Raw genomic sequence first — 12994 nt, 5'->3', positions numbered from 1 at the left:
GCCCCCGTTTCTCCTCTGCCACTTCCATTCTCTCTTGACCTTGTGGTGGATGTGACTCCTGGTATCTCCCTCAGCTTTGGGAGTCCCCATCCTTCCTTCATGCCTTAAACACATCTGCCCCCTCTGGATCACAACCTTAAAGCCTTGTATGCCCCGTGGCTGCCTCACACGGGCTCCATCACGTCACAGCTCAGGACCGCGGGCAGCAGCAGGGCTGGATTAGCCCCGCACGCATGAACGGGCTGACCCTGCCGGGCGTCAGCGGGATTTACCGCTCCCCATCTCCCAGCTGTGCCTGGCAGCTCGCTCTGACCGGAGGCCTGGGGAGGCCAATCCCTGAACACGAGGGTTCCTGGCCGGTGGCATCTATAAAGGCCCCCCGGCCGTGCTCTCGGGCGGGTCTGCGGCGCGGGGCCGGCGAGCGCGATGGCACTGCGGGTAAGCGCTGGGGACAGGAGGTGGCACAGCCTGGTCTGTGTGAGGGGTGATGGCACGGGTCAGGTGATGGACAAAGGAAAGCAGCACAGGGAAGGGCAGGAAAGGTAGAAATCCCAAAAGATGTAGGAGTGATACAACGCTGCTCCTCTGTGTCAGTCTGGTCCAGGCTATCGCAGAACTGAGCTTCGTGGTGTTTGATAAAGGGCAATAGAATGGATTTTCATCTTGGTTGTACCAGGGCTGGTCTGGGGTAATGCTGCCCTAATGGCAGCTACTCTGACTTGGAGGGTTTTAGCTGAGACCAAAACACAACCAGTGCAGACTAGACCTGTGTGTGGCCACCCATCCCCGATGGGACAGCCGGCAGCAAAGAGGGAACGGCTGTTTCCTGTGGATGTGGTGTGTCTCTTGCTGGGGCTGTTGTAATGATGACAAGTTAAGGGTCAAGGCAAGGTGAACCTTGTTGCTGCCACCACCACTTGCTGTTTGCAGTCAGAACTCAGTCAGCTCCATCAGCTCTCTGTGTCTCACAGGGACAAACACTGGTGTGGGCAGAGCCTTCGAGTGACCATGTGTGGGTTCCTAAACCTGCCCTCCAAAAGTAGCCAGGCACGAGGGTATGAGGCTGGCCATCTCCACCTCTCAGCTCCTGCCCAAAAACATACTTATCCCTAAAATGCATTGGAAATAGGAAGTCATGACAGAGAAAGAAACAGGGCAGTGAAAAGGAGGGAGAGACAGGCCTGGAACTCGCAGGGGAGATGCCAAGGCTGGAGAAATTTTACCAGTGTGAGCAATGAGTTTGGGAGAGCGGGATGCTCAGAAATGCAAGATCATTAGAGTGTTAAAAAAAAAGTGGGGTGAAATGGCAAGCACTTCTTATTAAAATGAGTTATTTAGTAAAACTATGAATTATTCAAAAAGGAACATTTTTGAGCTCATTTTATGCAAGTTTAACCTTGGAGATAGGGAGAGCAGGTGGAAAGGGGGATCAGGCAGGAACTTGAGGGAAGAGTCAGCCATGTAATGCTGGGGTAGCTCAGGCTGGATGCCACTTTACACCTATTCCTCTGATGCAAAGCATCACAAAGTTTTCTGCTTCAGATTTTGTATTGCTCAGGCACAGAGAGGAGCAGAGAGTCTTTGTGTCTTGACAGCAATGAAGACATCCAGCTCTTTACAAAAGACCTTGGGGACAGCAAATCCCACCTCACTGACTGGATGTCATAGCGACCTTATTTCTTAACCATCTGGGGCCCTTGAGGTTATTTAGGAGTGACAAAAATACATAGGCAGAGAATGTGTGTGTGTGGGAAGGGGGGAGAAATAAGAAGAAAATGAGAGGGTGAGAAAGAAACGTAAGGAATGAGTGGGGTAGTGCACCTCTACCACCTTGTCATGCTTTACCAGCACCTCCTTGTCTGTAGTTCGAGGCCCTGTACCCAGAGGGAATCTGTCCTGGATGGAGCATCGTGGTCAAGGGTGAGACCAGTTCCAGTTCAAGCATGTAAGGACATTCTGCTCACAGCTCTCCTGGCTGGTGACAGCCAGCAGCAGCACCCCACAGCTCTCCATCACTTCTTTCTCTCACTGTCTCAGGTTTGAAATCAATTTGCTCTGTGATCCTGGAGACCAGATCGCTCTCCACTTTAACCCTCGCTTCTCCAGCTCCAGAATCATCTGCAACTCCTTCCTAGACAGCCAGTGGGGGAAGGAAGAGGTTAACACCACCTTCCCCTTCGAAGCAAAGGAGCCTTTCCAGGTAACCCTGTGTCACCCCACCAGTCTCCTCAGCTGTAACAGGAGTGACCCAGTCAATATTTGGATTCTCCTCATGGATCTAGTGCTGCCTTTCCTGCCAGCACTATATGCAGCAACATCTCCTCTCTAGCTCTGTCTCCTGTTAGTATCTCTGTTGTATCCTGGTGATTTACACACAGGTTTGGCACAGACCTGCAGAGCTCCAGCAGTAATTCCTGGATGCTGCAATTGCTTTCAGTTTAGGCTTTGCACTACCACCAGTTTATGTTATCATGAAATGAAAACCCAGTTATTTCCTCCTTTTGCCCAAAATGGGGGTGAGCACTGTGTGTGTGTGTCAGCTCTGGCAGGATTTGAAGTGGGTGCACTCACTGACATGATGGAAACAAGGTCCAGTGAGGACATGTGGCCGCATGAACTTAACACAGTCTCTGTCTCTCAGGTTGAAATCTACTCTGATCAGGACTATTTCCACGTTTTCATCAATGAAAACAAAGTCCTGCAGTACAAGCACCGGCAGAAGAATCTTTCATCCATCACCAAGCTGCAGATTCTCAATGATATTGACATTTCTTCAGTGGAAATCACCAAACGAGGTCTTTACTAGAGACCAGAGTGGGGAACTCTCACAAACCATTCCCTCTTAAGCTCCTGATCCAGCCAGGGACCATCTGCTCTCTGGTTCCACACACCATCAGCAACCAGGGAGATAGCTATGCACATGTCCTCATAGTGGAAGGGATGGTCATTCCCACCACAAGCCACAGCACCCAGCCACATCACTTACTGTAGCCCAGACCTTCTACCCCTGTACCTTGGGGTGCACAACAGGCTTTGTAGGTCTGATCATCTTTGCTGTTGGACAGCCTGGGAAATCACCACAGCCTATAAAAATCTCCCTCAAGTAGTCTGGACACCTGAAATTGTGTTTCAAACAGCTTAGAAATTCCATTTGCCCAAGAGTAGGGTGTGAATTAGCACTAGTCCTCGGCTGGCCACGTGGTAAAGGATGTAATGGGTGTGGATGTTAGGAGTGGAAAGGGAATTTCTGTCCAGGAGCTGGGTAAGAATTCTACCATATTTGCCAATAAAATCAACCAAGGAAATAACCTACTGAGACATCCCTCCCTGGGCAGGTCAATCATGTTTTTCATTCCCTGCCAATCTCCAGACACCTGGCATAAACAAAGGCTGGTGACTGGGCAGGAGGACACAGAGGAGGGTTGCTTGGGTTTGGCACTGGGAAAATACTGCCTTTTTGCTTTGAAGGCTAATAGCAGGTGATGCTCCCTCATCAGCAGATCAGTGGGATAAGGTTCATCTTGTCAGATATTGCCAGAAATTCCTTTCACTGGTTCAAGGAAATTTGCTCAGCCCAAGTCCTGCCAACTCCAGGCTTCCTAGACAGACCCCTAAGAGTGGTGTAGTGGGTCAGAAAAGGACAAGAGCTTAAGGAGACACATAAAAACACATGGGCCCTCTATCATGCACCAGAAATGCAGCTGGACTCCAAACAAAAGGAACTGAGTACATCAGGGTCTAGAAATTATGATATGTTTGGAATGAACAAAGTGCCATTATTCCCATGGATAGCCTCTGGATTTTCTCTTTGCTCCGCTTTCTTGTTTTCTTTTCTCCCCCTTCTTAGTTGTCTTTCAAAACAGTCCACTTGTTCCTTGCACCCTCTTCTCTTTTCCAACCTCTTCCTTGGAGCACAACATATCTCTGACTCCTCCACCAGGCCACAGCAGGCTAAAAGATGTTATTTTTACTTTGTTTTAATTACACGCGTCATAAACAGCATAATGTCACAGTGTTAAATCTGAACAAGAACTTATTCCAAAAATGCAATTGCAGCTGCCCCCAAATCACTCTTTTGTTCCTCAGACATAAGACAGACCACATTCCTGATGCAAAAGGAATGATCCTGCCTTGCCTGTCCTTTCCACTGAGGAGAAATCACTTCGTAAGAAGTCAGCCCTGATCCATCTTTGCCTTAGGGTGAGATCTGGGCTTTGCTCCAGCCTTTTCTCAATGCTCAAATTGGCCATTCCCAACTTTTCCTTCTATTTATACTTTCAAGGACTCATGAGGAAGAGGTGGCTGCAGCAAACCCCAACACATGATGCCACAAAGTTGACATTTATGAATCTGTTCGAAAGTTTATAATGTTTTCCCAGACTATAAAAGAACAATAACTGAAAACCACCCTGTTCTTGTGGCAAAGAGCTCAATGGGAACACAATATGGTACCAAATGGTACCTTTACCCTAAAGAACAGAAAATATGGTTTGGAAATGGCAGCGGTCTTGATTGCAAGTCAGGAAAACTGGGGATGGTGAGACTTTCTCTGGCCTGGAATAAATTTGTCACCACTGGAACAAGAGGGTCAACTCAAATTCTGGTTGTCTGTTTGTTCAACAAACTGCTCTCATGGCCATCCCTTCAGTAAAACAGGCACAAACTCAGACAAAATCAGGCCCACTGGGATCTCTGTGTCATCCATCTGATAATACTGAGCAGCATTTGAAAGAAATCACTTTTTTTGGTGCTTATTTGGGGGCTGATAGACATAGATAATTTTTCATGAAGGAAAAGTGGTTAAATGATTCATAAGGGTAATGCTTTGTACTTACATGGCCACCAGCTCCATCTATAGCCACTGCTGCAGAAACACCCCACAATTCCATTGTTCTCCAGAAGTGAGCACCAAGGGCCACAGAAAAACAGGGTAAAAAACATTTCAAGTACAAACAAATAAAGAGATGTCACAAAAATCAGGCAGAGACAGAGATTATGCCCTGACTCCTGCTGGACACGTTCCCTCCAGCTCCTGCCAGCGGCTGATCTCACTGCATTACCATCTGCACCGAGAGAGCCCCATCTCTCCTGACACATCCACAGCTCTGCTGCCTCCTCCAGCCAAAACACAGCCAAGGGGGAAGGGGACTGCAGAGCAAGAGAGGTCTGGGAATCTACTGAGCACTGCTGGGAGGAAAACTTCAGGGCTGGCTGTTTATAGCTGTTTTGCACAGTTTTATGGGGAAAGAAATGCCCTCCAAGTCTGTGCCCCTCATCTGCCCCTTAAGGAGAAACTCCAGAAAAAAAATGAATCCCCATAATTATGATGGTCAGTTAAACTCTCAGGATCAGGGTTGGCACACCAGACTTCCACAGAAGCATCTTATGCTGGCATTGAGGGGATCAAATGGAACAAATCAATTCTTCTTCCAAATTTCAACCAGTCTTCCTGTTCATGACCCAGGATTTGAAACTGGGGAGGGAACTGATGGAGACAAGCTCTTGTCCAGGGGTATTTTTGAAGAGCTGGAAAGCTTTTGAAGGGGAAGGAGCTGCAGCTGCTGGGGGTGCAGCTCTGGAGGGTTCCACCAGAATTTCACTGCCCAACCTCAAGGTCAAGCTCAATATTTTTGCTGTGGCCAAGTGCTGCATAAGAGCCCTCTGGAATGTTCTAGAGAGAGCAATTGCTGCAGGATGGAATAGGGACTGTCCTAGTCAGGATTTTCAGATAAAGCAGCAGTTGCTGCCCATAGAGCTTATAGGAGGGATACCTGAGAAAGAGAAATGTCCCTCAGGAGGCAAAGCCAACAGAGGTGGTGACCTCCCACTGATTCTCCTCATTTGGGCTGGATCTGCAGAGCTCAGAAATGCTCTGGCGTGTCTCCAGAGGGGAAAGTCAGGCTCATAATCCTTTGTGCTTGAACTGTGCCAGGACTCCCAGGGCCAAGATCCCCTCTGGCAGTGTCACGGATCTCCTGTGGAGCATCTGCTGCTGCACGATCAGAGCCACCCCTTGGTGTCCCTGACACCACTGGCAATCATCCCACACCCCAGCAGCAAACACCAGCAAATTCCTCACAGGCTGGTGAGCAAACAGCTCCCACATCAGCCACAGTCACATCTCATCAGCAGAGCAGCAGCCTGGGGACATCGGACTGACACCATCCCTGCCAGCCTGAGCAAGAGACAATTGAATATCAGACACTGGGTCCTGCCTCAAGTTAGGAAAGGCAGTGAGGGAAAGGGAAGACTTGTTGTCAGTGCAGTGAGAAGACTTCTAGGAAAGCTCAAAAAAAGGAGGAAGTCATGCAGGTTGCCTGTGCCCCATGCTCACTTTGAGAGTTAATATTATTTTTTTTTACATGACCATCCCTGTCGTGTAAAAAAGCTCAAACCTACCAAATTTGATGCTGGGGGTTTAGCTACTTACAGCTCGACGACAGCTCTGGTGAAGAAATGCAGGAGAAGGGCAGTTGTTAACCATTTAACCAACAATTCCCTTTCTCCTCCCATTTCAATGGCCCCAGGAGCATCTCCTGATAGACAACAGCTGGGTTGCAGCAGAGATCTTCTCTCTACTAATAACAAGCAGCTGTGTCACAGTACAGCTCAGTGATCCTGGTCCCCCTATCTGTGGCATCTCTAATTTCCCACATCCCCCAAGGCTTCTGGTTTCCCAACACATTGTTACAGAAACACCTGCTGGAAATGCAGACCTTATCAGCAAGGACTTTCTTCCTTATGTCTCTGAGTACTTATCTAAGAGGCTGATTGTTCAACACTGTGGGCTGTCAAACTTCTTAAATGCTCAGGAGTCGCAGGTGTTTGCTGACAGGACCAAGAAACACAGAGGGAAATTGTTCAGCCTTTTTCTGAAACATATGAGGAAAGCTAAAAAAAAGAAAAAAAAAAAAAGAAAAAAGAGGAAAAGAGCAGTAGCTGTCAGTTCTGGCTGGGAAGAGGCATTTCTGAGGCAGCAGGCAGCCCCAGATTGCAGCTAGAAAAGAGTCTCTGCTGGAAAGCAGAGGGATGGTTCCCTTATTGCAGTTAAAGACAGGTTTATAAAGCCATTCTAACTCACAGCATCTCCACCCAGAGCGAGCTCAGACACAGAAGCACACCTCCCAACCCTGATCTTGCATACATGGTGGCAGGAACCAGCTGCAGACATGAAAGGCTGGAGAGGGATTATTTTTTGAAAGAAAGGATCTGCTCTAGAGGTTGGAGAATCGGAAGCTAACGGTATCACTATTTTGGCAGCTGAGTTATTGTACATCCTCTGCTGCCTGAGGAAAAGGTGACAGAACTTAGCCTGATGCCCAAATTTGCTGGCCCTTCAGTTCCACAGTCAGTTCAAGACCCTCTTGCCAAAGCTAGATGCAATTTATCATGTTATTCCTTCAAGCTACATGAACATCACTAGCCAAATCTCTGAATTTACCAGAGCACAAGGCAACAGCTTGTGGAGATCAGGATGTTTTCTCTGCACCATCACCCCATTGTAAGGCTGTTTGGGTCTTACAAAGCACTTCTAAATCACAAGGATCCAAGTAAACTATAAAAAGAACTATCATAACACCCTTGTGCAGGTGAGGGAACCAAGGCAAGAAAGAAGAAGAGCAGAAAAGGAAAGAGGGAACCAAGTGCTTTTAGCTCCAGCCTGATGTTCTCACCCTGCAGCTCATGGCCTGGCCATGGAGCTTATGGGTAGGTTGGGCCGGGACTTTTGGTGATCTATCAGGTGTTGCCCCAAGCCTTAATGAGCCAACAAGCTCCATGCTGGACCCCTTCATAGCTCAGGTTCCACAGCTGAGCCAGCCCCTTGTCTTCAGTGAGGGACCAGGGCTGCAGAGCAGCTCATTAGCCCAGGGAGTTTCTGTGCACCTCTACACACTGTACACACTGTGCTCACAGACTCTAATCAACTGTTTTCTAGCTTTGTTCATGCTCCAGCCCGCACAACAACCAAAGAACCATCAACATCCCTTCATTTTCCTCCCCTTCCTTGATACATCCCCTTTCCAAAGAAAGACTCGGCAACTTCTGTGTGACCTAAGGCACAAAAATCTTGCTGCTTTCAAAAATGGGGAGTAGAACTGAAGTGCAGCTTTTTCGCCTTGTAACCCCCTCTGCTTTTGTGCCGAACTGCAGCTATTGTCAGCTTTCATTTCCTGAAGTTGCTCTGTGCTGTGAACACAGACTGGAAGCAGAAAGGCAGAAGCGGTCAGTGGTGATGAGAGGGCACTGATTGTACTTCCAGTAAATTGCCCGAGCCTTTCCACATGAGTCACTGCACAGAGAGAGGTGAGGCATTAGAGAGAAGTTTACAGCTGAACCTGACAGTGTTTAACAACCCCTCAAAGCCTCTCCCTGCCTGCTTTTCTATGACTTTAGTTACAGAAAAAGGTGATTCCTTCTAAGTGGCTGCTGAAGGTAAATAACTCACAGATTATCCTCTACTGTCTCAGAGCATTCAGAGCCAGGATTACATCTCTCCCTGACTCCCAGCTTATTCACTCCTGAATCCATAGAGCACAAATCCTAAGGATTTCCTGATTAGAAGTAAGAAATACAGGAAAGCTTATTTTTAAATGCATAACACTTGATTGATCATCATTGTTGTAAATGTGCTCAAGTTCTAATCCTTATTGCAACCTGATCCCAGGAGTATCTGTTTTGTGACAGCTACTGGCAAAGTGTCACCTCAGCTGAAAGCAAATTAGCTTGCTCAGAAAGACAAACTCCCTCCTATTGTATTCTCTAAAATCTCTATCTCCTCCCTCATGTTCACAGATCTGGGCCCTGAGAGCATTTTTTTCTCGGATCCTTTCCTTCCTGCCTCCCCTCGTTTCCCTGCTGCAAGCCTCTGCAGCTGGAAAAAGGCAAACAGTGGCAAATTTAAAGCCTTTGTCAGATTTCCCCCAGATGGCAATCAGCTGATGGAGCCCAGAAAGCTTTGTCATCTAAAAAGCCCTTTACTAGCCTGTTGCACCTGGGTATAGAGCACCAGGGAAGGAATATTGAAATGCAAGTCTGGCAGTGTGCAGGTAGAAGGATGGAGGGAGGACTGGATGCCCTAGCAGACCCTGATCTTAATGCTGTTTTATCTGCCTCTCTTCTTGGTAGTATCAGTGCCAAACTGTTAAGAGCACTGAAGACATAACAGGATGAAATGGAGCCCCACAAATCTGGTGGTTTCAGCAGATTTCCTCAATTACCAGAATCTGTTTGACGTGGGCTCTGCTTTCTGTCTGGTTCTAATTATTTCTCCTTGGGGCTGGTGGTGGCTGTATTGATGAAGAGAGCAAGAACCACCACACAAAACATGAACACGGAGGAAATCCCACTGTTGCTTCATCTGATCCTGAATCACAGCTCCAGGGAGAGAAGGGCTGCGTGCAGCCAGTGTTAGACAGTTGCTTTACATGTCAGCTGCCACCCCTGTCAAGTTCTGGCTTCTCTTAACTTCTCAAAGGCTTGACTTGAGTGCTCAGTATCACTTCAAAACCTTGTCTGTAAGTTTGTGCAATGATTTGGGGATCCACAACACTGATTTCTCCTTAAAAAAACCCATTTATTATGCAGTACCTCTCCATTTAGGACTCTCCTTTTATTGAGACAGGGTCAAGTTGATCTGATGTGGTCCTGGGTTTAAGCAGGGGTTCTGCAGGATCACATTCAGCCTTGCACTCCCAGGCTGCTACTTGCCAAAAGCAAAGATATCTGAAAGACAGATTTTTCTATCACTCCAATGTCAAAATGGTGTTTTGTTTCATTGTTCTTGAGTGAGTGAACATGGTATCAGACAAATTCTTCTGTGCAAAATTATCTCTCTGTTTCAGCCACTACATTTCCGGAGCACTCAATCTAAAAGGCTTCCAATAAAAAGGACAGAAGATATGGAATTTGGCACATATCTGTTTATGAAAACAGACCAGTGAATATTCCCAGATATAAAAATGCACACATTCTCCATTTAAAATCCTCCAAAGGACGCTTGAGATAGTTTAAATGTTTCATTCTTTGCTTGAGAGAGAAGACTAGTGGGAGAAGAAAGATTTTCACTCTCATGGAAGTAATTACAAACAACAAACATCAATTCCCAGATGTTTTTTATTTGCTTCGCTATTTTATTTTCAAAGAATCTGAAGTACACTTGGCATCTTCTTTGTATTGCCTTTGATTGTGTGCAGCGCTGGCCTCTTATCTCCTCCTGGATTCACAGCCGCATCAAAGCGCTGACATTCGCAAATGCCACGCCAGAACTATGATAAGGACCTGGACCACGGGGCCAGAAATAGCTCGTGTTCCCTCCAAAACTGAGGTGCCGGAGCAGAGATGGCACGGGGACGGAGCAGTCACCAGCAGAGGGAGCAGCAAAGCCGGCTCAGAGATCCCCAGACCGATGGCACTCAGGATTTGGGGAGTTTTATCGCTGGGTTAGAGATTTGTAAGAAAACGTCCCAGGGGAAAAAAATAGACACTTCTTTTGTCCAATGAGAGCTAGGAAAAGGTGATGCTGTCTCTCTCGTCTAATGGCAACACAGACGGAGAGAGACAGGTTTCAGTGTTACTCCTGTTTATATCAGCATTGGAAATGCTCACGCACCATGTCCCAGCCTGCAGCGGCAGCAGGGACCTGGAAGGGAGAAGGAGTACAGGGCAGTGAGGGCTGGAGGAGTCTTCCTTATCCCTCCCATCTCCATGCCATCAGTCAAATAGTGTGAGAGGCAGAAGAGCTAAGGGGCAATGAAAGATTTGTCCAGTGCTTTCCAAGGGTAGCACCTCCCGGCAAAATCAAGTGGGAAACTCACCGGTGCCAGTGTTCCCCTCTTGACATCGAGCTGGGTTGTGCTCCCAGCTCACCTAACCCAAGCAGCACCACGGCAGTCCATCCTGGCAGCAACAATCCAGCCAGTGCGTGACTGAGACAAGCCCTAATTTTATTTAATCTCTGTGAAGTGAGCAGACCCCACCTCACCTATCTTATGGGCAAGCACAGAGGGAGAAAGCTATATACTCAAAACAGGCCTTTACATCAAACTGTGACAGCTGAGACACATCAGGCATGTCAAGATATGCACTGGAAGAAAGCTAAGAAAGCAAAGTGCCCTTTGGTTGGGTGCCAGCCACCACACAGGGGTCAAGGATGCAGATGCAACACACAGGGGTGTGCATTCCCCAAATCCTGGCAGAGAGTTTGGGTACTGTGCCCCTTTTGCTCAGCAGGAAGAAAAGTTTGAGTGGAGAGGGCACATGAGCAGCTGTAAGTAGATGCACAACCATGGGATTTGCTCCACCTTCACACTCAAGGTCCAACATAAACTGGAAAAGCATCAGGATTTCCTGAAATCACCCCCATTCTTGGGCATGGGACAGGCAGAGCATCACTGCAGCCATGTGACACCCAGCTCCTGCTGCAGGGGCAGTGAGTTGTGCTGAGACAGCGAGGCTAAATTTACCCTGCCCTGGGACTCTGACGCGCAGTGGGCAGAGCAGGTTTGGGCGCATGGGAAATGTGAGGGTTTTTGAGATTCTGGCAAAGCCCCAAAGTGGCTGACTCATTCCTCCTCTCAGGTCAGTTGTTCACAGCTGTAACTCCGGTGAGACCAGTGGGTTATTTCTGATGCACATCGCTGTATGATCACAGCCCAGCCCATTACCCTTGCTGGTGAAGGATGGCTCCTGTCTCCACTGGGCTTTATTTAGCTTCTGCTTCAAAGCTATTCCATAAGAGGCAAACAAATGTGAAAAGGGTACAGCATTTCTTTTTGTTGGAGACTCCCCATCTTGAGTTATCTGGTGACTTTGAACTTGTTAGAATCAATGAACTCATTATAATCAATGCCCTGTCCTCTCTCTCAGCTGTACATACCATACAGATTCGTCATTTGCTGTTAGAGATGACTTGGCACTTGTGAGTTGTGTCAATGGATGCAATAGCAGATTCATTCTAATTATATTGAACCATTGATCAACTTAGTAATCTAGTCTTTAAGTTGTAAAGGTTCCTTAGCAGTAAATCATGAGGGTTACAAATAAAATGCTTGGGGGAGAAAAAGAAGTGTATTTATTAACTTGACAATTTGGAAGGTGACTACCTGAACAGAACAAGTCCTGGCACATTTCTGCACTCTCTTCTCTTGTATTCTGTTAATACCCTACTAAAAATATTGACTTAACCACCTCCATTCTTTGTTTTCTGTATAGGGAGGCTGGCAGAGGCTGGCAAGGGCTCGAGTGCATGGAGGTTTCCAATTGCTAGCTCCAACCATGGCCTGTGTAGTTGCCTGTTTGCCACAGATCTATTTGCTTGTGGAGCAGCTGTGAAATTGCAGCAGCTTTTAGGTGTCCATGAGAGTATCTGTGCATTTCACTGCATGGAATAATGTGTACCTTGTGCTCTGGGCAACACTCTGAAATTAGTTTGTAGAAGTTGTTTGTCTCTGAAGACCTATAAATACACATGCATAAAACTATAAGGGAATGAGCAGTCACATGTTTAAAGCAAATTCATTCTCATGCAGAAGAGTTTTATATGCTGATCACATTTCCCTGCCCCCGAAATGTGTTTCCACTGCTGATCTTTCTTTCATTTCACGTAAGGCTGACCAAAAATATTTACTTTATTCTTTCACACACATGAACTAAAATGGATTGGGAATTTCCCGGTGAAATCAAGGGCATTCACCATTCAGTGACAGACAGCTTCCACATGGGCTGTATTTGTTACCTTACTCTCTCTCAGGGAAGGCAAAGAAAGAGAATAAAAATTAAACACCTCGAGCAGAGGTATCAGTTACTCTCACCAAGCATCTTCCCCTGTGATTCACTGGCATCCTCTGAGCAGCTGCAGTCAAAAGCTTCATTTTACAAACCAACCTTGCCCCCCAAGCAAGCCCTTCCACTTTTCAAGTGATTCTTTCCATGACCCATTCTTCTCATTCCTTCAGTTTAGTAGAAAAGACCAAAGGTTCGGTTCCTTTGGGAACAC

The 12994-nt window shown here is 47.1% G+C and overlaps 1 protein-coding gene across 1 annotated transcript; it reads left to right on the top strand.

The window, feature by feature from the left end:
- The first annotated feature begins 426 nt into the window (after positions 1 to 426).
- GRIFIN (galectin-related inter-fiber protein) lies at positions 427 to 2806 on the top strand. Its single transcript, XM_032704473.1, has 4 exons — positions 427 to 438; positions 1866 to 1945; positions 2038 to 2200; positions 2642 to 2806. The coding sequence occupies exons 1-4, from the start codon at positions 427 to 429 to the stop codon at positions 2804 to 2806; spliced, it is 420 nt and encodes a 139-aa protein (XP_032560364.1).
- Positions 2807 to 12994: the final 10188 nt, after the last annotated feature.

This window comes from Chiroxiphia lanceolata, chromosome 16 (genome assembly GCF_009829145.1).
Source record: "Chiroxiphia lanceolata isolate bChiLan1 chromosome 16, bChiLan1.pri, whole genome shotgun sequence".
In the NCBI taxonomy this organism is placed as follows: domain Eukaryota; kingdom Metazoa; phylum Chordata; class Aves; order Passeriformes; family Pipridae; genus Chiroxiphia; species Chiroxiphia lanceolata.
The sequence above is the reverse complement of the archived record's forward strand: the minus strand, read 5'-3'. Positions and strand labels throughout refer to the sequence as shown.

Coding starts and splice junctions, on each gene's coding strand:
- GRIFIN (XM_032704473.1), top strand. Junction 1,946..2,037: donor ACCAGTTCCAGTTCAAGCAT/GTAAGGACATTC, acceptor TCACTGTCTCAG/GTTTGAAATCAATTTGCTCT. Junction 2,201..2,641: donor AAGCAAAGGAGCCTTTCCAG/GTAACCCTGTGT, acceptor TCTGTCTCTCAG/GTTGAAATCTACTCTGATCA.